The sequence below is a fragment of the Chenopodium album genome, chromosome 17 (assembly GCF_948465745.1).
Source record: "Chenopodium album chromosome 17, dcCheAlbu1.1, whole genome shotgun sequence".
Classification (NCBI taxonomy): domain Eukaryota; kingdom Viridiplantae; phylum Streptophyta; class Magnoliopsida; order Caryophyllales; family Amaranthaceae; genus Chenopodium; species Chenopodium album.
This window is the reverse complement of record NC_137850.1, coordinates 48,705,511-48,730,694: the sequence shown is the minus strand read 5'-3', so window position 1 is coordinate 48,730,694 and position 25,184 is coordinate 48,705,511. Positions and strand designations below refer to the sequence as shown.

The following is a 25,184-nucleotide window of genomic DNA, read 5'->3' as shown; positions in this document are numbered from 1 at the left end:
GGGCTAAAAGGTGGCGGGAAACCCATGATATCCGGTCACTGAGTACAGAAAAACACATGACAATTAAAACTGATACCGGCTGTTCAGGGTTGACACCCGATTTTTAAGAGTGAATTAAATTATGGAATTAGTAAAGAAAAATTAAAATTAACTGTGGGTTATTGGGAATTGAGAGAGAACAAGAAATCCATGGAACATGCCTTACGTAAAGGAGGGACCCTCAGTAAAATTAGGAAAAATAATTTTTGAGTTTTGACCCCCTTTTTAATAGGAGTGTTATTATTGATGAAGAATCTTAAGCCATTTTCTTAGGTGAAAGTTTGTTGACATTCAAACTTTTATTCAAATCCTACCTAAAATCATATCTTAATTAGCTGAGGTGTATGTATTTGTATTTCTTATATTCCTTGTTGAATTCAAAACATAATACATCTTACAAAAGTTTATGCTACTTTGATTGTGGAAATGGTTTCTTTAGGTACAGGTACACAATCAATCAATTTATTAACTTTATTTTTTTCCGTTTATATATCACTTAGATACTCACATAAGGTATTCATATAAGATATGCGTGCACGTAGAAGTGATAAGAGCGATACATGCACGCATGTCAAATCTCAAAGGTACATCGGGTAATCTCTTTATAATCGTTTCGTTGCAAATTTTCCTTTTTTTTAGTTGTGCGTTATAGATAAATGCTTGAAGATAATATGATGCATAATGAGGTAAGGTCATATATTCGGGCTATGATATATTTAAACGCATAATTCCATTCAAACTCAAGTAAAATCATGATGTTGACCAGCGGATTAGTAAAAGTTTGGCTCCTTAAAATGTGATTGAAAATTAAAAAGAAGAATAAGATTATATCTTTATTAGTCAAATTGTCTGCTACTTTTAGTCATCTGCAGTCGCAAACAACAAGTAAATGAGTCATGGTGCGCATCCTTTATCTCCCAATTGCATCATTTTGGAAAATTTTGGAAGTGGCTTATCTTTTAAATAAGTGCACCTAACATTGTACATTTGTACAGTACTATTTGCTTTCTCCATCAAAATTATCTCATTAATTGCATCATTATCCATCCAAAACTTTGTAAATATTTTGGCTGACGCAAAATTTATCTTTTGTGAGTAGGTTTTTTTTAGGACTACGTAATTCTTAGCATGCTATGAATACAACTATACGGAGTACAAGTAAAACAAGGTTAGTGAGATCATGCCATTCTATGAAATTTATCAATGGTGAGACACTTGGGATCTGTTCTTTTCAGCTTAATTTCAGATTAGTTCAGATCAATTCAGTGCAATTTAGTTCCAATCAGTTCAGTTCCTAATTTTCATCTCTTATAAACAACTCATTTCAACTCTATATATTTAATTCAGTTCAGTTCAGTTCCAATCAGTCTAGTTCAGTTCAGTAAATCAGAACAAGCCATAAGACTCATACAAGAGTAAAGAGTTGTGTTACCGGTTTAATTATTGTTGTACGGAGTATATAATATGGGAAATTTATTATAGCACACCCTTAGTTGATTTTAGCACATCTCTATATGAGAAGAGCATAGAAAGCTGTACTCTCACATAGAAGTGTGTCAAAATCATTTCCCATAATATGTTGTAATTGTAGAAATAGAAGAATGTATGAAGTATAAAAAATGAGGAAAATGATATAAATAATTTTAAGAGTTTCATATAAAATGTCAAAATTGATCAATTAATCATGGTAGTCAATTAACACGTAATTTTATCATGTATTTTCAAATCAATCAAGAATGTAATGCTTTTCTCCTTTTATTGCCCATAATAATTAGACAAATTAGTGTGGAAACCTACATCAGTAAGGTAGTTGAGTACCCGCCAGTTTTGTTAGTAGGTTGCAAAACAAATTAAAATGCTTTTCCCGCATTTATGTAAACTTTTTGAAATAGGTGCCCTTTAGTTTCAAGGTCATGTGGAAGTCCTAATTGCATCTTCAATTAAGCTCTATTTTCTATACTTAACACTTTGACAAGCACGTGACCACATTTACATCTTAATTATTACGGCATTCATCACAACCGTAATCAACCTGAGCCTTGAATTCCTCACTGCTATGTTGAAGCTTCTTTCTCCCCTCCTCCCGGTTTTCCCGACAAATAAAAAGTGTCACTTTATATTGCCGCAAATTCTATCATACACACACGGTTAAACAATAAAAAAAAAACTTACACTATAATTTCAGTTCAGTTTAGTTCTGTTCGGTTTCAATCAGTTCAGTGAGTTCAGCTCCTAATTTCTTTCTCTCATAAAATATTCGTTTCAGCTCTATTCAGTTCAGTTCAGCTCCAATTAGTTCAGTTCAGTTTAACCCAACTCAATTCAGTAAATATCAACAGGTGCTAAGTGCAATGACTTCTCTCACACTGATTAAGATGATCGGAGGAACAAAAAATATCTAGTGGAATATTTTACGTATTATTTTGACATAGTAGATCGACGCATGTTGTGAAGTTGTCCCCCATTTGGCAAAATGCAATGAGTGAACTGAAATAATAACATAGTTTTTCATACCATATTATGTAAATGTTTTGGTTACAAACAATGAGATAAAAGTAACAGGAGACAAGGTTTAATTAAGTAAGCAATGGAATATATTGGTAAATTAAAATATAGCCTTTAAATTGTTTAGCGGCGGGCAATCCGTCAAATATGCGAAGTAAATATTAAGGGAATGGAACAAGTGGATATTATAGTAATTTCTTACGGAATGAGTTAATATCTTCCTACATATAGTAGTTAGTCATTGTCGGCAGCGTGCAGGGAATTAAGGATATATCATCAAATTAAATTATGTGATAATCGTTCATGATAGTCTGTAATTCTTAAACTACGGAGTAGATCTATCTGTAGAGTATGGACTATATAAATAAAGATAGTTATAACTTATAATGTACTACGGAGTACATATCCGATTATATCGATCATATGAATTAGAGGCCACATTTGAATTTATCTTAAATTTAGAAACTAAATTTTTTCTAAGGTGAGATTTCACGGTAGCAAGTTAGGTTGACCTATGAAAAAACATAGATTTGAGATGAGTCATCTCCTTAATATTCAAAACAGAGTTATTATAAAGATTAGATAGTAAATTACATACGGAGTACTACGAAAAAGGATGCATAATGTGGATTTTAGTCAATGACTAACTTATTTATGACTTAATACTGTTTATCTATGACGACTTAGGCCCTATTCTTTTGAGCTTCTGAGCAGAGCAGAGCAGATTTCAGCAGAGCAGAGCAGAGCAGAGCAGAGCAGATTGAAGCAGAGCAGAGCAGAGCCGAGCAGATATTATTATTATTATTATTATTAGTTATAAGTATTATAATTACTATTATTATCATTATTATAATTACTATTATTATTAAATATTAATTATTATAATATTATTATTAATTATTAAATATTAATTATTATTATTATTAAATATTATATATTATTATTATTAAATATTAATTATTATTATTAAAATATTAGTTAGTTATTATTAAATATTAATTATTTATTATTATTATTTTTATTAAATATTAATAATAATAACAATTATTATTATTAAATATTAATTAATTATTATTATTATTATTATTAAAAATTAATTATTATTAAATATTAATTATTATTATTAAATATTAATTATTTATTATTATTAAATAGTAATTATTATTATTATTATTAAAAATTAATTATTATTAAATATTAATTATTATTATTAAATATTAAAAATTAATTATTAAATATTATTTATTTATTATTATTATTATTAAAAATTAATTATTATTAAATATTAATTATTTATTATTATTATTAAATATTAATTATTATTATTATTATTAAATATTAATTATTATTATTAAATATCAATTATTATTATTATTAAATATTAAATATTAATTATTATTATTAAATATTAATTATTATTATTAAATATCAATTATTATTATTATTAAATATTAAATATTAATTATTATTATTAAATATTAATTATTATTATTAAATATCAATTATTATTATTATTAAATATTAAATATTAATTATTATTATTAAATATTAATTATTATTATTAAATATCAATTATTATTATTATTAAATATTAAATATTAATTATTATTATTATTATTGAATATTAATTATTATCATTATTAAATATTAATTATTATTATTATTAAACATTAATTATTATTATTATTAAATATTAATTATTTATTATTATTAAATATTATTTATTTATTATTATTATTATTAAATATTAATTATTATTATTATAATAATTCAATATTAAGTATTAATTTTAAGCAGAGCAGGGCAGAGCAGAGCAGAGTAGATTGAAGCAGAGCAGAGCAAATTTCAGCAGAGCAGAGCAGAACAAAGCAAAGCAGAGCAGATTTCAGCAGAGCAGAGCAAAGCAAAGCAGCTCTAAAGAACGGGGCCTTAGTAATTAAATGGTAAAGTTTTATTCTTACCGCCTTAAACTTTTAATTTCCTTGAAATTCACGACCTACGCGTGATGTTATGTTTTCATATATATTCTTTGAAATTTGTTGGCATAATTGCAATTAATATCTGAATTAGGAATACCTAATATCCATAGAGGCATAGAGGGACAAAGAGTCCAAGCCTTTTAGGTTGTGAGAAGTAATAATATTTTTTCATGGCCATTTATCGTTCAAATGTCTTATTCGAAAATTTTGTAGACCCATATGCAATCATGTCACCATATCATATTACATGCTGATATTTTTTTAACATGAAATAAAGAAGGATCTTTGTTCATTTGACACGTGTCAATTTTCTTCTGACAAATTCATAAATATTAGAAGTTCATGGGTCTATTTCTTTGTGCGCAGGGTCAATATTGTATGTAATGCATTATTGCATAAAGCTTCTTCTACCAATTATATTCAGATTTATGCATGGTTGTTAACTAGATTTAGGAAGTTTTGTGTAATATTATTATTTCTATAATTATTGAATGAGATGGGAAAAATTAATGGCCCCACTCATATTTCGATCTACATATTAAACTATAAAGTATTACGTAGTATATAATAAGGCGTGTTGTATGATAAACAATACCTCCAAGAAACATTTTAGCAGTGTTTCAATAAAATATCAGAATAATGAGAGTGAGGGATAACTCAAGTGGTTAAAGCTTCCTTCCCGATTCCAGAAGATCCTGGAATCGATTCTCACCCCCGCCCTTGTGGCTCTCTAAACACCAAAAAAATAAAATATTGGAATAATTAGTGAATCAATGACGGTACAATTTGTTGAATTCTTCCTTTTTGTTCAATAAGTATTGCTTAAAAACTATTGTAAGTCACTACAATTCAATAACGGACCAAAAAACTATTATAGAAGAGCAATCCCATAATAATAACTAGGTTAGTATCGTGCGATGCACGATTTAATATTTGTTTTGCTTATTTATTTGTATGTAATACATATTTAAGAAAAACACTAATGAATCGTGTGTCTTCTTATTAGATTAAATTGAGCTATTACGAAAGATATTATGTTAAATATAGAGTATTATAATCATATATTATACTATATGCTTCGTAATTTAAATAAAATTTAAAACTTATTTATAAGATGTTAGCATTAATTCATTGGTTTATCTTTCATTAACTTTTTTTTTTATTTTTTTTTTAAAGAACTAATAAGGAATGGAAATACCAAAAACAACACTATAAATGTATAAAGTAGGGGGAGATAAAATGTTTCTAGAAAAATGAAATAGTCCAACCACTAACTTTTAATTTTAATCCATGGAAAAATTGTATAGTTAGTCAATTTTAGCATAAAATATTTTAGGAAATGTGCAATTAATTTACTATTTCCAAACATTTTTTTTATCTTGAAAAAAAAAAAAAGATAATGTTCCAAAATTTTGGAAGGAAAATTTTGTATAAGAAGTTGACACTTGTAAATGATGATGCCAGCGGTTATTTCTTTAGTTATATTTATAGAAGATTAATTAATTGCAATGCAAAGATGTAAGGATGTCACAATGATAACAAGACAAACAGAAAATTTGCTATTCTAGTAAACCAGAACAGTAAACAATTTTTTACAGTGACAAGTAAAGTTTTTATGTAAAGCAGATTAGATTATCAATCCAATTGACCGACCAAAATTCACATTAAAAGGAAGAGCGTAAAAAATGTTGCAAAAGTTGTGATGCCACTTGTTTTTTTCCCCTCAAATTATGAGACCACTTGATTAGGTTAAGGCTAATAAAGAATACTAAGAGTACTATCGTTACTGTACAATGTTGGTGTCAATGACTGTTTATGCATCATAATCATAATTAAGAGGGATCTTTTGTTGTGTTCAACAAGGTAGTATACATATAACACTTCACGTGAGAGATCATTTGTTACATCTTTAATGATGGCCCTCAGATCAGGGTTAACAAATGTGTTGATTACGAATTATAGTTGGTTAAATTTAAGGTCTTAAGGAAGAGATCATTTGTTACGTCTTTAACGTTAGAGCGAGGTTAGATGTGTTGGAAACATTGATATGTAGTGATTGGAGCGAGGAATGGAGAAAAAGAAAAAATGATAGGATTAATAAATAATAATTCTGTATGATGGAGCTGTATGATAATAAATAATAATCCTGTACGACGGAGCTGTATGATAATAAGACTAAAAGAGGTTAATACACCTACCCTAAACTTCTAGTGATTAAATTTAATTATAAACAGTAGTATATCTGCTACAAGAATTAGATAATGCATGCTTTTTGTTCCATATCATTGTATCAACTTTCCACCGTGATAAAATTTGAGTCACGGATGACACACTAACCATATTTAAAAAAAAAAAAAAAAAAAAAAAAAAAAGGATTAGTATTTTGGTGAGAAACGTGAAGGGCTTGCTCACCTGCTTGAGGATCCATTCACGGCAAGTTCCACAATATGTGAATGTTGATATTTATAATACAAAGGTGTTGTTGCTTTTAATGAAATATGTTATCTAATACGGAGTAATAGAGAAGTTAAACCACAACTATTCAAAACCTCTATTTTCAAAAACTATACACATATTCACACTAAATTTAAAGCTGTACGTCTTTAAAGCTATATACGGAGTACTCCGTATACATTAACATGAATACGAATATATGACCTAGTGTCGTATCAAATAAAATTTATGAAACCTTAAGAAAAAGGAGTCTATTACTTCCGTACGGAGTATTAGATTTGGCATACTTTTCCCAATTGTAAACTAACGCCTTTACTCCATATTATATTACTCGAGCAGCGCATGTGGTTCAAGTATGGCATATACATTTCGATGTTAGTATAGTGTACAATACCTCCTCATATAAATGGAACAACAATAAAATACGCGGTTGTATTCTAAGATAACAATTGTCACAATTGAATTTATTTATTGTACCAATTTTGATTTTATCCTCACAAATATATGCTAATAAATTTCAGCAAGATATGTACTATACTATAGATTGATATGATGAGGACCAAGCAAATCTTTAATTTGGCCGGTGATATGTCTAGGACATACAATATATTGGGAGTACGTATGAAGCATTGACGACGTAATAATTGCAATTGAAGTGTAAGTTGAATAATTTGTTGATATTACTTTTGTTCAAGTGGATGAAATCTCACGTAATGCTGCATTTACATTTATTTATATGCATGCTTGTTAAAGGATTGGAAATAATTGTATTGATTGATGAGTGTGAGGCCATAATTCGTTAACTCCTCAATTTGAAGTAAGATCAACTAACGTAAGAATCTCAACGTGTTAAGAATTGGAAATTTTTGTGTAATTATATCGAAGCTAAGGTAAGTTTCACTCTCTATTCTATTGATCTTTCCTTTCACCTTCAATCTCCAAGGTAAGTTTTATGAGTTAAGTATAAATTTGGGGACTAACCTTTTTATTTTTTCACCTTTTGAGACCTCTCACTTTTTTTTTTCACCTTTTTAGACCTCTAGTTAAGTTTCCGGCCATTTAGCCCAACTTAAACTCACCTGAGCAAAAGTCAGTCCCCTATTTTAATTTTTATCCAAAAAAAGTTAGTCCCCTCATTGGAATTTGTACGAAATAAGTGAGTCCCTTCATTGGTTTAAGCATGCATATCCAAAACATGAGTATATTAACCAAATATTAAACTGAAAATTAATTCCCAAAAATTAAAGCTGCAGCATTAACTAGCCGTTTAAATTCAAAAAAATTAAAATCCATAACAACAGCAGCAACAGCTAGCCTTCAGCCCTTCAAATCTCTTCTCCAATCTAAATTAATGTACACAACTATGAACACATCCGACATCTAAATTCAACATAAATTTGCATAACTGAAGCAATAAGAAAAAAAAAATTACCATATTTGGGAGCCACCAAAGATGAAGAATATTCAGAAGAAGAGGGAATTTGCAGAGCTTTAGCAGGGAAGTAAAATGAGAAAATGGCGCCTAAAATGAGTAAATACCCACAAGATTCCAAACGCTGTGTTTGGTTTCTTTTATTTTTATTTTTAAATTCGGTTTTTAATTTGGACCACTCATTTACAAACCTTGCAGCAGAAGTTTTGCCTTTCCCGTGCACACGTGTCTGTCATTTACATGCCCCCATCCAATCATTCTCAAAAGCATTAAATAGGGGACTAACTTATTTGAGGGGATTTTATTTCTTTTGTCACTTTTTAAGGGAGTAACTTTTTAACCCAAGGGACTCACTTATTTAACCCAAGGGACAAACTTTTTGGCCGGATTTTTCCCATGAGGTCCCAAACGGTTGAAAAAAAGGTAGGAGGTCCCAAAAGGTGAAAAAATGAAAAGGTTAGTCCCCATCTTATACTTAACTCATTTTGATTATTATTATAATCTGGAAATTTTGACAATTATCACCTACTATTGTTTCCATTTTAGCAATTATCACATACTATTATTTTTTTTTGAAAATTACCATTTTCTTTTTTTCTGAAACACCAAAAAATTATTTGAATTTTGAACAACCCATTTGTGTTAGTTTTTTTTTTTTTTTTTTTTTTTTTTTTTTTTTTTGAGCCAAGTTAGCCAACGGGACAACCCTGATCCAACTACACACCAATTTACGGGTTAAGTGAGTCCGGGTCAAAGGTTAAAATTTAAAAATTGTGTTGAAAACGAAAGAATGGGTCGGGATTCGGGAGTCCAGTTTGATAGGTCTGTCTAGGTCGCCGGGATAAAAATCCTTAATTAAATGGATTGGGAACGAAAGAAGTATGAACAAGTACGGAGTGCTACGTATTCCAGATCAAGATGCAGTAGGGCAAAAGAAAACCCTAGAAAAGCAACTTTCCCTAAACAACCCATTTTACCTCTCTGTCTTTTTTTTTTTTTTTTTTTTGAGGAAAAGCTCCGAAGGAGCAACTATCTTTCATTCATCGGGAGATCATTGTTCAAAAGAGATACAATACATGACGGGAAATCTGTTAACCAAAAACTACTACCAATCTCCCATGGCAAACGATGAGCTAGACCATGGGCGACTTTATTTCCTTCCCTCCGAATAAAGCTCCACGAAACATCATTAAGAAACGAACACACATGATAAATATCATTGCTTCTTCCCCGCTCTGTCTTATTTTCTTTTTCAATCTCCAAGGTAATTTTGATTCTTATATTAATTAATTAATTAATTAATTAATTACTTCTTTACTCTACGTGGATTAAATAATAATTAATTAGAGATTAAATTGTTGTTTTTTTCTTTCAGATATCCGATTCCAATGGCGGAGGTGCCTCGATCTAGTTCATCAGAAGGAGATCGTCAAAGGTAAACTGTCAAAAAAATACAAGTAATAATTTGTATGTTTTCCCGAACTTTATTAATCTAATAAGGTGAAATCTTTAATTTTGTATTAGGCCTGCTACTCCTAAACATGGATCGTCTTTTAAGCGTCTAAGGTAAATTGTTTCTTTGTATTATAAATTAATTAATTATTTTTAAATATAATTTTTCTAATTTTTTTATTTTTAATATAAATAGATTTGGAAGTGATCTGGCTCCTGAAGAAGAAACCGCCTTCAGCCTTCCAGATGATGATAAGGGTAGTACAAGGTAAATTCTTTGTTATAATCTGTTTACCAAATCAAACCAAAATTAAACAATAATCTGTTTTTTTATTATATAATTGATCTTCAACTGATATATGATTTTACATGGATTTGTTTTTTTTTTTTTTAATTTTTTATTTATTGATTTGTTAATATTGTAGTAAACACTAAACAACAACGCTGCTGTTCTATTGTTTCCATACCATTGATTTAAATTGTCTTATTATTGACTTTTTATGTGTTCTGTACTTGAATAACTTTGATTAAATTTAATATTATGTTCTATGCTATGGTATTGCGTTGAATAGAGAGTTATGTTATTGAAAATAAAAACGAGAATAATAATAGCTAAGTTGACTAAAACATTCTAATAACAATAAAATTAATGAAATTTGATATTAGTAGATTCATGTATATTCATATATCGAATAACTATTCATGTGATGAAATGCAAACAAAAATTGTAGACAATCAATTAAGGCTTTTTGTTTCAAAAATAGCATTTAGAGTGAACGACATGAATTTTTGCATTTGCTGTTGTGATTTTGCTTCACCTGTGTTTTGTGTTTTGTTTGGCTCGCATAGGAGTTGAAATTTTGCTAACTATTATTCATAACAATTATAGTCATAGTAATAGTAATGTGAAATCTCCAATTGTGTATCAGTTTTGACTTTACTCCATCGGTTTGGTTTGAGCCGGATGCGATTAATGACAACAAAGTAGTTTTAGAGGTGACGGAGAACGATCATCGTTTCAGATGTCAAGACGTTTTGAATCATTACAGAGATACCAAGGTCTTTATTTTATATTTTTTGCAAACACAATTTTATTTATCTTGAAATATGCATTCAATTTTTTTGTTCCATTCAATTCCACTGATGTGTATGTAATCTCTTTCTTTTGGTTTTTGTATTGTTGGTGTGGTTGATTTTAAGGGGCCTGATTATGATTATGAACTGGTGGAGCTTATCAAGCATATGGATTTCCCCATTTTGCCCCGGAAACACTTTCATTACAACTTTAAGGCTAAGAAAAGAGAGAGAGATGATGATGATGATGATGATGATGGTTCACCAAAGTTATTCTATGCTGATGTCATTGAAGAAGACTATGGTACATACCGGCTTATATCCGTGATTCAGTGCGATATTCTGGATCCTTCTGGCCCTGGTAAGGATTGGTTTGTGTTTTTACATTGAATCTTGAATCTTGATTGCTTGCAAACTAACTACAAGTTGATATGTATATTTATATCTAGCATAAAACTGACAATTGGGTGCATTTCTGTCGCAGTGGGAAATTGTCGAGGTTGTACGAATGGTGTTCTTCACCCAACAGATTTGGTCTACTGTTATGAACCTTCTATTTGGATGCACGTGGGTCCATTACCATATTTCAATGTTCCTTCTCTTACCGAGACAGACTTGGAGAATGCACCCGGGGTTTAGTTTGCAAGGTTATTAATATATATATATATATATATATATATATATATATATATATATATATATATATATATATATATATATATATATATGTATGTATGTATGTATGTATGTATGTATGTATTTTGGAGACCTGGAATTGGCTGTGTTAAGCACCAGTGCTAACATTATAGCTAGGTCAGATCAACCATCCCGAGACAGACTTGGTGAATGCACCCGGGGTTAGTTTATATATGTATTTTGGAGACTTTGAATTGGCTGTGTTAAGCACCCCATGTTAGTGTTTAAGGTTATTAATATATATATTATATATGTATGTATTTTGGAGACTTGGAATTGGACGTGTTAAGCACCAGTGCTAACATGTTAGCAAGGTCAGATCAACCATCGGATTGTTGGAGAATGTGTGTTCGTTTTCAACAATTTTAGTTTTCCTATTGTTTCTGTCTGAATCTGATTTCCCCAAGAACTCGGACCTGAGATCCTGATACTCCTATCGGCAAGCTGAGAACCTACACAATGATAAGAAGTTAGCTAACCCCGGGGTGGTTCGGGGATAACCACTCCGATGACAAAGTCAGAAAGTGTTTAAGAGAAGAAGATAAGTAAGAGAGAGAAAGTAGAGAGAGAGAGAGTAATTTATGGCCTCATTAATGAGGTCTTACCTACTATTTATAATAATCCACCTTGACAGGTGGCTCTCATCCATGCAAAGCCTCCTGCGCCAAGTGTCGAGCTTCTGTTGCCACGTGCCGAATTCCGACAAGCCGATATGTTTGCTTTCTGGCGCATATCGGCGCCTTCTCACAATTGTTCAGAGTTTGGTCACGTGCTTTTACAAGATATCGGTCATACCCAGATATCATCCCATACAATTAGCCCCCCAAGTGAGGACGCATGATCATACATCATCGTTCTCAGTTAATGTAGCCAACAAACTTAACCTAACTAGACAAACTTTGGGTTCCACTTCTCATTCTTCAAATTTTACCTTATGTTCGAAGTTTCATGTGATAACGTTTCTGGTACTCTGTCAAGCACTGTGCATTAACAAAACTTTATTGCCGACCTTGCCGTTGCTGCAGTTCGTTATACCCGCTTGGCTTATACTCAAACACTGCATCGGATGAAGCTTGAGGATACCTCAGAGACTCACATCTTTTGCTGAGAAGATTTGCCTCTATTTTTAAGCTCTATATTCTTTTACTGAGAAGATTTATTTTAATTTATTATTATTAATTTTTTGTTGTAACTTTCAGGACAACTTTTGTATAGTATTATAATCCCATATTGTATTCATTTGCATTATCTTTGGCATTAGCTCTTAAATTTATACTTTTTATACCTCCTCGACGCATTACTCTGTTATGTTCTAGTGACTCCTTTTGTTCCCCCCCCAAGTGACCTTGTGTGCTGATAGCAGACAAGGTGTACTTGTTACGAAATATATGGGAGCGAAAAACTCCGTTTTCCCCCCCAAGTGACCTTGTGTGCTGATAGCAGACAAGGTGTACTTGTTACGAAATATATGGGAGCGAAAAACTCCGTTTTCCCCCCCAAGTGACCTTGTGTGCCGATAGCAGACAAGGTCCACTTGTTACAAAATATATGGGAGCGAAAAACTCCGTTTCCCCCCCAAGTGACCTTGTGTGCCGATAGCAGACAAGGTCCACTTGTTACAAAATACATGGGAGCGAAAAACTTCGTTTTCTCCCCCAAGTGACCTTGTGTGCCGATAGCAGACAAGGTCCACTTGTTACAAAATACATGGGAACGAAAAACTCCGTTTTCCCCCCCAAGTGACCTTGTGTGCCGATAGCAGACAAGGTCCACTTTTTACAAAATATATGGAAGCGTAACCGTTTTTTTTTTTTTTTTTTTGAAGCGGGAAAATTAGTACACGTGTCATAAATCCTACCGCTACTTTTTGAAATTGGTTGTCGATTCAGGGCCGTTGGATTTCTGAACCGCCTTTCTCCTCAACTGACTTTTCAGTTTCTTCTTTTAGATCAAAATTCCGCCATTTTTCGTTTCATTTCTCATTTTTCCAAAGCTTTTTCTCAGTCTCAATTGTTTTTCAACCAAAGGTTTACTTTTCTGACTTTTCTCGATTTCGGTCTGCACTTCTCAGTATATTAGGCGTGCTTTTCTTCTTCGTCACTTCTCACCTTTAGGTACATCGTATCAGCGACTTTCGTCGAAGGTATTGCCGCTCCCTAACCCCTGATTTTGCATGTTTATTTTATTTTCTCGTTTTTGAATTAAATGTCTGAAGATAGTGTCGAAGAGAATTTCCCTAACCTTAGTACTGCTAGGCGTCGTTTAATTAGGCAATCCCTAGGCAAAGAAATCGGTAGTAATCAGGGTAATTCATCTTCCTTTTCTGATAATATTGATTATCCATTTGAGACGTTATCTTCTGAAGAAGAGAAACGTGCTTTTATGCTACATAGGACTATTGCCCACCGCGAACGTGCCTATTATCCCACTAACCCTGATATTTCTGCCGATACTGAAATTCTTGACGTTGAGCCTGTTAGTGTTCGTTATCACTTACGCAGCTTTGCTGGGAAACGCTATTTTAATCAATACGGCACTAACGTTGGCAATATAGGTATAAACACCATGCCAAGGGTAAAGAGTACCAGTTATCAGCCTCGAGCTGCTGCCCGTGAGGCTGCTGAGGCCGCCAAAGCAGCTAAGGCAGCCGAGGCCGCTAAGGCAGCTGAATCCAGCAAAAGACCTGGGCAAGGTCAGGTTGTGAGTTCTTCCGAAGAAGAACCAGTGGCTGATATCCCTGCAAACCCCCAGGAAGGTCCGTCATCCCCCGTTCATGATTCAGCCGTCAACTCGGTTTTAGGAGATGACGAGACTCAAGAAGGTAGTATCAATAATGAGAGCAGGGAAGACATTGTTGACATGACGGCAGAGGTTATCCAGGAAGAGAATCTGGACGAGGGATATAACTCTGAAACTGACGGAGCTGAATTCCGACAACCCATTACCCTTGCCAGAGATGGAAAAGTGGCCAAGGCAAAAATAAATGACGATTTTAGGAAAACGGCAATTGAAAAAGATTACTGCCGTCGCGCTAAGAAATTTTTCAACTTACCTGACGGGTATGAGCTGTCAATTCCCCCTTCTGGAACCTCGGTATTAGATTGCCCAGCAGGTTCCGTGGCCGTTTATATGAAGCATTTAGACTTCAGCCTCCGCTTTCCTTTACATCCCTTTGTGGCAAAAATCCTGAGGGCCTGGAACGTCTATTTAGTTCAGGTTACTCCTCCCACTATTCGGGCCGTTATTGCCACCATCTGGGTCATGCTATATCGAAACTATCCCCTAACCCTTAACGTTTTTACACGACTGATTACTCTGAAGAGAGACGGTCAGTCGGATGGATGGTGGTCTTTGTATACCCAACCTCACAAATATACTGTCCACCCCAAACTGACAAGTTGTAAGGGCTGACAAGTGAGGTTCTTTTTCATGTCGGTTCCTGAGGACTTTCCTCTAAGAAGAACCTTTTACCAGCCTCATCCTCGCTTTGACTCAGTTCCCGAGAGGGATCTCGGTAAACATGAAGAGAGAGTCGTCAATCATTTTGACGTCTCAGAATTTGATGAAGGTGACGGCAAGGTCCGCATAGTTTCTAAGGTGTGGGTGCCGAATGTGAGTTACATTCTGGGCAACGCGCCGTTGTCTCGTGTCGGTCTCTGTTGGACTGACCATTATGGTACTGTTTATTTTATTGAATTTCTCTTTCTTTTTTTTTTCTTTTTTTTTTTTTTAAAATTATCTGTACCTAGCTGATTGAACTTACATTCTTTGCTCTCAGGTATTGACAAGTTGGACAATAGGCAACTCGGCTTATCTTCCGACAGGAGAAGAGTTCTCAGACGTTGCCCTAAAGCTTCAAGCCCCTACGATACTCTTGCTACCGTTTGCGGCCGCGCTCCAGCTATCAGTGCTAAAAGAAGAGCTGAGATCATGGCCGATGACAATTCCAAGAAGAGAAAGACGACATCTCTGGCCAATCGGCGAGGTGAAATTGTGATCTCCAGCCCTAGACAATCTGAAGGGCGTGGTGGGAAGAAGAAGGACCAATCGGAGTCCGAGAAGACTCCACCCATCACCAAAACTAAGAGCCCTGAGGCCATTGTGAAGAAGGTTATTCAGGGGATTGAGATCGAAGATCTCACTTCCGCCGAGTCCCCTCGTCAGCTTCAGCCAACCGTCACAGTTGCCCCTACTACGGTTGGCTCTGATTCAAGTATTCCGGCCCTGACGTATCGGTCCAATCAATGGATTGAACGAGTCTCTGGAAGGTTTCCAGACGAAGTTCTGAAGGGTTTCGCCGTCCCTACTGGTCATTCCGGAGACCGTTGGCAACCCAACATGGATGTCGGCCAGAATGAGTCTATGATTACCGATGACCCAATGCAAGGTGGGAATCTCGGTTATCGGCTTTTGAGCAATCTCACTCTGCCGATGGACAGGCCTGCTGGTCCAATCGGCCCCCTTGCTGCTACTCACATGCATAACATGATGAAGGTACCCTAACTCTTCCTTTATATATTTTTACATTTGGTGTACGGCTTCGATATAGACTTATTCTGTTTATCTTATTCTTAACTGTTCATATATTTTTTTTAAGGCTGTCATGTCTGGTACAGAGCTCGTTGAGATGTACCGTTATTATCAGGAGAAACATCATCAGGCCTCTTCCAGCCAAAGTGCCATGCAGGAAATAATCAATAATGCTGAAAGAGCCTTAGATGACTTGAAGAAAATAAAAGAGAGATATGACAAGGAGATGTCGGAGCTGAAGGTTAAGGCGGAGAAGGTCGCCAGTCTTGAGCTAGAGGTGCAGAGTCTGAAGACTCAGATCACCGAGAAGAATAAGGCCATTGAGCGCCTTCCCTCGGTTGAAAAAGATCTCCGCGATGCCATAGTTAAAATTAAGAGCCTTGAAGAAAAGGTTCAAAAAATGGAAGCTGACAAACCTGGTATTCGTCAGAGAGCGGTTGGCCGTTATATAGCTTCCAATGAGTTTTGCTCCAAGCTCCAAGATCGTTTCGATGGAGGTTGGACAGCTGCTCAGAGATGTGTCGCCCACGTTGCCGGTTGGAAGAAGGAAGATTGGGCTAAGGTTGAAAAGACTTTCAACGAGGAAGCCTACAAGATCCCTTCCGGCTTCGAGGCACATCAATTCTCTGAAGAGGACTTGTTCAATCTGGTGCCAAGTGCTGATGACGGCCCCAAAGATCCCAGCATTTTGGATTCCCCAGTGCCTGAGAATGCACAAGCTTGAAGGGGCGGGCAGTCATCACCGACATCTTCTTGTGGGTCTTGTATTATTGGACCTTATCAGCTATAACTCCCCTTTTATCGTCTTTTGTATGTTTCAACATTTATTTCGACAATGCTGTTTTATCGGCATATACCCCTTTTTTGTGGTGATGCCTGTCGATTGTCAACTTTGTTGTTATGTAAACTTAGCTCATTTTCATTATATTCTGTCATTTATCAGTTGTTTACAAATTTAAACATCTCTTATCATACTAATTAGGGATAAAATACATAAAACAATTCACAAAAGATAGGAATTTACTTGACACCCAACAGAGAGTTGTCTGATATCTGACAACTTCCAGCAATTATCAAACTTGACAATATCATAATCATACTACAACGGCCTTAACAACTATCACGTAAAAATTACCAAAGCATGATATCTATCTCATTCCTTACTCCCCCAGTGTACATAGTTTGTATTAGAACTATGTATACTAAGTAGTAATCATTTGTTGCTGGTCCAGATTATAACATTGGTCACCTACTGCTTTGTTGTTTCAGCCAGTTAGGTATCCTCTCGGCGATCTCTTTCTGAGCTACGCCTCATATCGGCGTATACTCGAATTGATTTTGCCGGTATTATATTTTGAACCAACAACCTCGTGAGTTAACGTATACAGCTGATCAGGTTGTATATCTATTAACTTCACGGAAGCGGTTTTGAGCTGTCCGTCCCATTTAACGTTGTTCTGTTAAATGGAGGATGCCTATTTCCAACACATATTGTCTGAATACTTCTTCATTCATCACTGATACCCTTTTTGATATCAGCTTCACATGAAAATTGTACATTACACATAGTATTTCTTCAATACAGCCGAGTTCCATACATTCTTCAGGGGTGCCCCATCCAAAGTTTCTAGATAAAACGATCCTTGGATGACGGCATCTCTAATTCGATAAGGTCCTTCCCAACTTGCAGTCAGCTTTCCATCTTCCTTTCCCTTACCGGTTGCCGCTGTTCTTCGCAGTACCAGATCTCCCACACTTAACGGCCGATGAGATACTCTTCTGTTGTAGGCCCTTGACATTCTTTCCTTAAATGCAGCTGACTTAACTGCTGCCTTTTCTCTGAGCTCTGGCAAGAAGTCTAACTGTTGTCGTAGGAGTAAATCATTTTGGTCTTCACAGTAATGCTGAATCCTAAATGTCGGTAACCCAACTTCTGCTGGTATGACTGCTTCTGTTCCAAAAACTAAAGTATAAGGTGATTCACCTGTGGCCTCTCTAATTGTTGTCCTATTTGCCCACAATATCTCTGGTATCAAATCTGCCCACAAACCCTTTGCATCTTCGATCTTCTTTTTAATTGCCGTTATTATTTGCTTATTTGCTGCTTCTGCCTGGCCGTTAGACTGTGGATGGCATACTGCTGCATAAGCAAATTTCACCTTGTACATCGTTAAGAGATCTTTGACTGGCTTACAGTCAAATTGGGTTCCATGATCAAAAACCATCGCCATCGGCAACCCAAATCTTGTGAAGATGCTTTTCCATATAAACTTCTTCACTTCTGATGCCGTTATCTTCGCTACCGGTTCTGCCTCAATCCACTTTGTGAAGTAGTCAATCCCCACTATCAGAAATTTTCTTCCACCCGTGGCCGATGGGAACGGGCCTATTATATCCATTCCCCATTGGGCAAAAGGGATTGGATTTAATATCGGAGTCAGGTCATTAGGGGGCAAGCTGATAACTGGGGCAAACTTTTGACACTTCTCGCATTTTTTGACATAAGCTATTGCATCTGCATTCATTGTCGGCCAGTAGTATCCCCTTCTCATTGCTTCTCTGGACAAGGCTCTTGCTCCGAGATGGTTACCACAACTACCTTCATGCAATTCTTCTAACAATCTTGCTGACTCAAAGTCCGTTATACACCTTTGCAATGGCAGTGAAAACCCCCTTTTGTATAACTGGCCTTGGTGCATGACAAACCATACACTATCTTTCCTCAATCTTTTCAACCCCCCCTTGTCCATCGGCCCTGCACCATGCATGAGGTATGCTAGTATTTTATCATACCACTGGTCCCCAATATCAACACACAAAACTTCTGCCGACACCTCATCTATGCTTCTCTGCTTTAAAACCTCCACCATGACCGTCCTTTCCAAGTCGTTAAAACTTGAACTTGCCAATCTTGCCAGCGCGTCTGCTTGAGCATTTTTCAATCTCGGAACCAATTTTATCTCAAAGTATTGCAACTGCGCCGCTAACTGTTTCATCTTCTCCAAATACTTCACTATTGCCGGCTCTCGAGTTTCATACTCCCCACTGAATTGACTTGATACCAGCTGAGAGTCAGTTATTAAAACCAGCCGTTTTGCCTCTGCCGCTATTGACAACTGCATTCCAGCTATTGCAGCTTCGTACTCGGCTTCATTATTTGTTGCCTTGAACTTAAATTTCATGGCATATTCAAACATTTTCCCGTCTGGAGCCGTTATCACAATTCCAGCCCCTGCCCCCGTTGCTGTAACTGAACCATCAACTGATACCTGCCATGTTCCCAATTCTCCCTCTTCATCGGTGTATGTGGTTTCAACAATGAAATCCGACAGTGGTTGAGCCTTAATTGATGTTCTAGGCTTGTAGCTTATTTCGTACTCCGACAACTCAACTGCCCATGCCAATAATCTACCAGATGTATCCATTTTATGCAATGATTTCTCCAAAGGGTGATTGGTTAACACCTCTATTGGATGTGCATCAAAGTAAGGCCTCAACTTCCTAGCTGCCACTACTACTGCTAACGCCATTTTCTCTATCACTGGATATCTGCGTTCTGCCGCATTCAATACATGACTGACAAAGTATATCGGCTGCTGTTGCTTCTTCCTTTCCACTGACAAAACGGCTGCCACCGTTTTTGGCGATGCCGAGATATATAACTGCAACACTTCTCCCTTCTCGGACCTGGCAATTGTGGGAAGAGATCTAAGATGATTCCTTACTACTTCCAAGGCGTCTCTTTGTTCCTTTCCCCACTCGAATGCTTTATTCTTTCTTAGTACCATGAAAAACGGAAGTGCCTTATCAGCTGACTTGCTGATAAATCTGGTCAATCCTGCCATCCTGCCAGTCAATCTCTGTATATCACGAATGGTTTTTGGTTGTTTCATTTGAAGTACCGCATTCACCTTATCTGGATTTGCATCTATTCCCCGTTCGCTGACCATAAAGCCCAAAAACTTCCCTGATCTGACCCCAAACACACACTTCTCCGGATTCAGCTTCATCTGGTATTTCCTTAACGTCTCAAATGTTTCCCTCAGATCCGCTATATGGTCCCCTTTTTCTTTACTTTTCACTATCGTATCATCCACATACACCTCAACATTCCGGCCTTTCTGCTTCTCAAATATCTTGTCCACCAACTTCTGATAGGTTGCCCCTGCATTTTTCAATCCAAACGGCATTGCCTTATAACAATACACACCGACATCTGTTATAAAAGCCGTTTTATTCCTGTCAGCCTTATGCATGCTGACCTGATGATATCCTGAAAACGCATCCAGAAAACTAAGCATTGCATGACCAGAGGTTGAGTCTACCAGCCTGTCTATCCGGGGTAATGGGTAGCAATCCTTAGGGCAAGCTTTATTTAAATCTGTAAAATCCACACACATTCGCCACTTCCCTGTCGGCTTTCTCACCATTACTACATTAGCCAACCACTCGGGATATGTACAAGGCTCAATGAACCCGGCCGCTAAGAGCTTGTTCACCTCAGCCTGGATTGCTTCTATTTTTTCAGTTGAGAAATTGCGTTTCTTTTGCCTTATTGGTCTGAATTTTCTATCAACATTCAGCTTATGCTCCATCACCTCTGGATGTATTCCTGACATTTCACTTGCTGAAAACGCAAAGACATCTGCATTCTCTCGCAGCAGGCTTATCAAATTACATCTTGTATCTACGTCCATATCGGCCCCAACCTTCACTGTTCTACTTGGATTGCCCGGTTGCAACTCAACCTGGACAGTTTCTCCCCCTGGTAACGGCCATGGGGTTTCCTCAGGCCTTGCATCAAAGTTTTTCATTGTCAAATCTTGAACCGTTGGTTGATCTTCCTTTATCGGATTACACGGTGTCGGAGCACTGCCAACCGGATTCTTCAAAGCTGTTACATAGCAGGCCTTTGACATCACCTGACCCCCATACACCTTCTCTACAGCTCCTAAATTCGACACATAAGCTATTGCCAGATGATAAGTTGACACAACGACCTGCATATCATGTATTATCGGTCTGCCGATAATTGCGTTGTAGGCTGACTTAACATCCACCACCAGGAACTCTGCCATCACATCTCTTGCTTGTGGCCCATCACCCAACTTAACCGGTAACACGATGCTCCCTTCTGGCCTTACAGTTGACCCATTGAAGCCAATCACGGGATATGATACCGGCTTCAGGTACTGCCTTCCTATATTCATCTCTTTAAAAGCCTGCATGAATAACACATTTGCTGAACTACCTCCATCCACCAGCACTCTTTTGATGTCAGCCCCATTTATCTTAGTTATTAGGACTAATGGGTCATCATGTGGGAACACTACACCCCTTGCATCTTCTTCTGTGAACATCACCTGAGGTATCGATGCTGGCCGGGGACGATTGTCTACATCCAAAGCACAAACTAGATGACGGTGCTCAGCCAAATGCTTCTTTGCTCCACTAATTGTCCCTCCATGAATTGGTCCCCCCGTTATCACATCTACCCTTCCAGTTGATAACGGTGGTATTCCTGCATCCCCTTGTCGGACTATTCCTCCTTGCGCCCTTTCAGGCCTTGCCTCTATCCGTTGCCTCTCAACTGCTTGTGCCGGTTGCTGATTCCTGCCTGCATTCAACCGTTACTGTGTTAAATGCCCTTTTCTGATCAATTCCTCAATGTTGTCCTTCGATTGCGTACACTCCTCCGTATAATTCCCCACATCCATATGGAACATACAATACTTCTTCACATCCCTTGGCCTTGCCTTCATGGGAATCGGCCTTGACCAATCCTCTCTGTTCTGATTTACTGAGTAGATTGCTGCCCTTGGTGTATTCAGGGGAGTGTAGGTGCTATATCTCATTGGCAGCCTTGTCGGTTTGGAATCTTGCCGGCTTCCTCCTCCCCTTCCCAGGGCAGGAGCTCTCGGCCTACTTCCCCCAGACGATGTCCCTTCATACTGACTTTGCCCCTTTCCGGCAACGACATGTCTGCTACCTGTCTTCATTAATTCTTCACTCTTTATGTAATCATGAGCTTTGCTAAACGCCGTTGCTAATGTCGGCATGTTTTTCCTTGTAAGGTACCGTTTGAAATCAGAATCAACCAAGCCATTCATTAAAGCCATCACAGCTATTTCTTGTTGCAGTTTTGGGATGGTGTTTGCCTCATTGTTAAATCGCCTAATGTAATCCCTCAAAGATTCATCCGGTTTCTGCTCCACGGCCATTAATTCTCCAGAGGTTCTCTGCCTCACACTGTTGCTGACATACTGACCCACAAACATCTCGGTCAATCTTTCAAAACTATCTACTGACCCAACTTCAAGGTTGTTAAACCAATCGGCTGCAGCCCTAATCAAAGTGGTTGGAAAGACCTTACACCAGAGTGCATCCGAGTTGGTATACAGCATCATGTGCCCCTCATAGGACGTTATGAATCTTGCCGGATCCCCTCTTCCATCATACCTACAAGTCGGCATTTTCACCTTTTCCATTGGCCGGTCCAAAATATGCTGGGCAAATGGGGACGCCCTTAACTGCACCACTGTTCGCACTGCCTGCCCATCTACTTGCGATCTGCTGCTGGGTTCTGGTACTCACGGTGCGACTTGAGGATTGTTCAACCCGCCGTGACATTGTGTGCGATCTTATCGGCGATTCATGTCGGGATCTCCTCGGCGAGTTCATCAACTGATTGTGTTGCTCCTCTTGGTTACGGTGCGGTGCTCCTATATCGGCCTGAGCGGCCCCCCTTTCAGCCTGTGCCGCCTCAGCCTCCTTTCTCTTCCTACTCATTGCACTCATCACCCTTGCTGCCGTTTCTAATTCATCTGGCGTGAATGCCGCCATAGGATCCTCTGCCTCCCCTCCACCTGCGGGGGAGGTTATCGGCATGTGAAACTGGTTACCCTCTAAGGTATGGGTTTCATCCACTATTTCCACCCGAGGTTGTTCTACTGGTATTTCATTGTTTCCGGCCATGATTATCGTTGTTATATATATGTTTTGTGTGAGGTTCTTAGGCGATAGAAGTGATCAATGTCCCCTCCTTCTAGCGCCAAATTATTTCTGTCTGAATCTGATTTCCCCAAGAACTCGGACCTGAGATCCTGATACTCCTATCGGCAAGCTGAGAACCTACACAATGATAAGAAGTTAGCTAACCCCGGGGTGGTCCGGGGATAACCACTCCGATGACAAAGTCAGAAAGTGTTTAAGAGAAGAAGATAAGTAAGAGAGAGAAAGTAGAGAGAGAGAGAGTAATTTATGGCCTCATTAATGAGGTCTTACCTACTATTTATAATAATCCACCTTGACAGGTGGCTCTCATCCATGCAAAGCCTCATGCGCCAAGTGTCGAGCTTCTGTTGTCACGTGCCGAATTCCGACAAGCCGATATGTTTGCTTTCTGGCGCATATCGGCGCCTTCTCACAATTGTTCAGAGTTTGGTCACGTGCTTTTACAAGATATCGGTCATACCCAGATATCATCCATACACCTATATTTAGCCGTCCTTGAGCCATATGGCTTTGAGATGTTCTGACTTGAAAATTGAAAGTAATAATCTTCTTAAGTTGTACAAGAAATATGATCATACTTAATTTACTATAATGGACCTTAACAGTCTACAGCAGAAATCAGAATATTCCGGTCTTAAGTTTTTTTTAGCCATTTTCAAGCTTTTTCCTTTCTCTCTCCTTCCATTTATGAACCTTCTATTTGGATGCGCGTGGGTCCATTACCGGATTACGATCTTCCTTCTCTCAACCATGGTTGACGGTAACAATGTATTTTGGTGAGAGAAACGTCAAGGGCTTGCTCATCTGCTTAACAATATAACTATGCACCTACACTTTATCTAAAACTGTTTTTAAAGTCATGTACATTAGCATGTATACGAGTATAGAACATAGTGTCCTATCAAATACTCACTCCGTTTTTAAATACTTGCTTCACTTTCCTTTTTCGGCCGTTTTTAAATACTTGTTCCATTTCTTTATTTGGAAAGCTTTAACAATATTTAATTAGTTTCTCTTACCTAGTGGACCTACCATAAACTATATATTATTAATTTCATATTCTCTCTCTTCCAATTCTCTCCACTACTTTTGCTTTTATATTCTTTTTATTCTTCCACCAACCCCACTACCTCCATATTTTATTACTTTCTCCAATTTTTCCTAAAACTCCGTGCATGGAGAAATGGAGCAAATGTTTAAAAATGGAACGAATAATATTTATGAAACCTTAACTTCGTACGGAGTATATATTAGCTAGATTTGGAATACTTTTCTCAATTGTATACCAACGCCTTTACTCCATATCATATTACTCGAGCAACGCATGTGGTTCAAGTATGGCATGTACATTTCGATGTTAGTATAGTGTACAATACCTCCTCATAAAAATGAAACAATAATAAAATTTGCGGTTATATTCAAAGATAACAATTGAATTAATTGTACCAATTTTAATTTTATCCTCACAAATATATGCTACTCCGTGATAAATTTTAGCATGATATGTACTATACTAAAGATTGATATGATGATGAGGACCAAGCAAATTTTTAATTTGGCCGGTGATATGTCTATGACATACAATTAGAGTTGTAAAAAGTTGACTTGACACGAATTACCGACTCAAATCCGATTATTAACCGACCCATTTGAACCCGAAAAAATGGTGACCCAAACCTGACCTGACCCGACCTGAAACCAACCCTAGACTTGAGTTGATCCGAGTATGTGAGACATGAACCCGAACATGAACTGACTTGGAGATGACCCCACCTGAATGTAACTCGTAAATTATTGACCTAAACCGAACTCAACTTGAATCGAAATTGACCCAAACCCGTTTTAACCCGTCAAAACCTGAATTTAACCCGACTCATTACTAACCTGACCTGAATTCAACCCGACCCGTTCCTAATCCGACCCGAATTTAACCCAACCTGTTACAAACCCGACCCGAAATCAACCCGACTTGTTATTGACCTGACCCAAATTCAACCCGACTTGTTATT

The 25,184-nt window shown here is 36.7% G+C and overlaps 2 protein-coding genes across 2 annotated transcripts; one reads left to right on the top strand and one right to left on the bottom strand.

Moving 5' to 3' along the window:
• Window positions 1–8,678: 8,678 nt before the first annotated feature.
• On the top strand, window positions 8,679–11,574 carry LOC145589224 (uncharacterized). Its single transcript, XM_081645769.1, has 7 exons — window positions 8,679–9,673; window positions 9,785–9,844; window positions 9,934–9,975; window positions 10,058–10,129; window positions 10,791–10,920; window positions 11,062–11,296; window positions 11,420–11,574. Exons 2-7 carry the CDS (start codon window positions 9,798–9,800, stop codon window positions 11,572–11,574), a joined length of 681 nt encoding a protein of 226 aa, XP_081501895.1. The 5' UTR covers window positions 8,679–9,673; window positions 9,785–9,797.
• A 6,146-nt stretch (window positions 11,575–17,720) lies between these two features.
• LOC145589223 (uncharacterized) lies at window positions 17,721–23,136 on the bottom strand. Its single transcript, XM_081645768.1, has 10 exons — window positions 22,693–23,136; window positions 21,963–22,529; window positions 21,745–21,778; window positions 20,589–21,652; window positions 20,372–20,423; window positions 20,265–20,326; window positions 20,064–20,171; window positions 19,479–20,021; window positions 18,548–19,430; window positions 17,721–18,199 (listed from the first exon to the last, which is right to left on the bottom strand). The coding sequence occupies exons 1-10, from the start codon at window positions 23,134–23,136 to the stop codon at window positions 17,721–17,723; spliced, it is 4,236 nt and encodes a 1,411-aa protein (XP_081501894.1).
• Between the last annotated feature and the right edge of the window lie 2,048 nt (window positions 23,137–25,184).

What these genes read in the sequence shown, in the direction of transcription:
- LOC145589224 (XM_081645769.1), top strand. Translation starts at nt 9,798, where the DNA reads ATGGCGGAGGTGCCTCGATCTAGTTCATCAGAAGGAGATCGTCAAAG. An exon ending in GATGATAAGGGTAGTACAAG is followed by an intron (nt 10,130 to 10,790) that starts GTAAATTCTTTG and finishes ATTGTGTATCAG; the next exon opens with TTTTGACTTTACTCCATCGG. An exon ending in TCTGGATCCTTCTGGCCCTG is followed by an intron (nt 11,297 to 11,419) that starts GTAAGGATTGGT and finishes TTTCTGTCGCAG; the next exon opens with TGGGAAATTGTCGAGGTTGT.
- LOC145589223 (XM_081645768.1), bottom strand. Translation starts at nt 23,136, where the DNA reads ATGGCCGGAAACAATGAAATACCAGTAGAACAACCTCGGGTGGAAATA. An exon ending in ATCCAGATAAGGTGAATGCG is followed by an intron (nt 20,022 to 20,063) that starts GTACTTCAAATG and finishes CGTGATATACAG; the next exon opens with AGATTGACTGGCAGGATGGC. An exon ending in AACCACTGTCGGATTTCATT is followed by an intron (nt 19,431 to 19,478) that starts GTTGAAACCACA and finishes GGAACATGGCAG; the next exon opens with GTATCAGTTGATGGTTCAGT.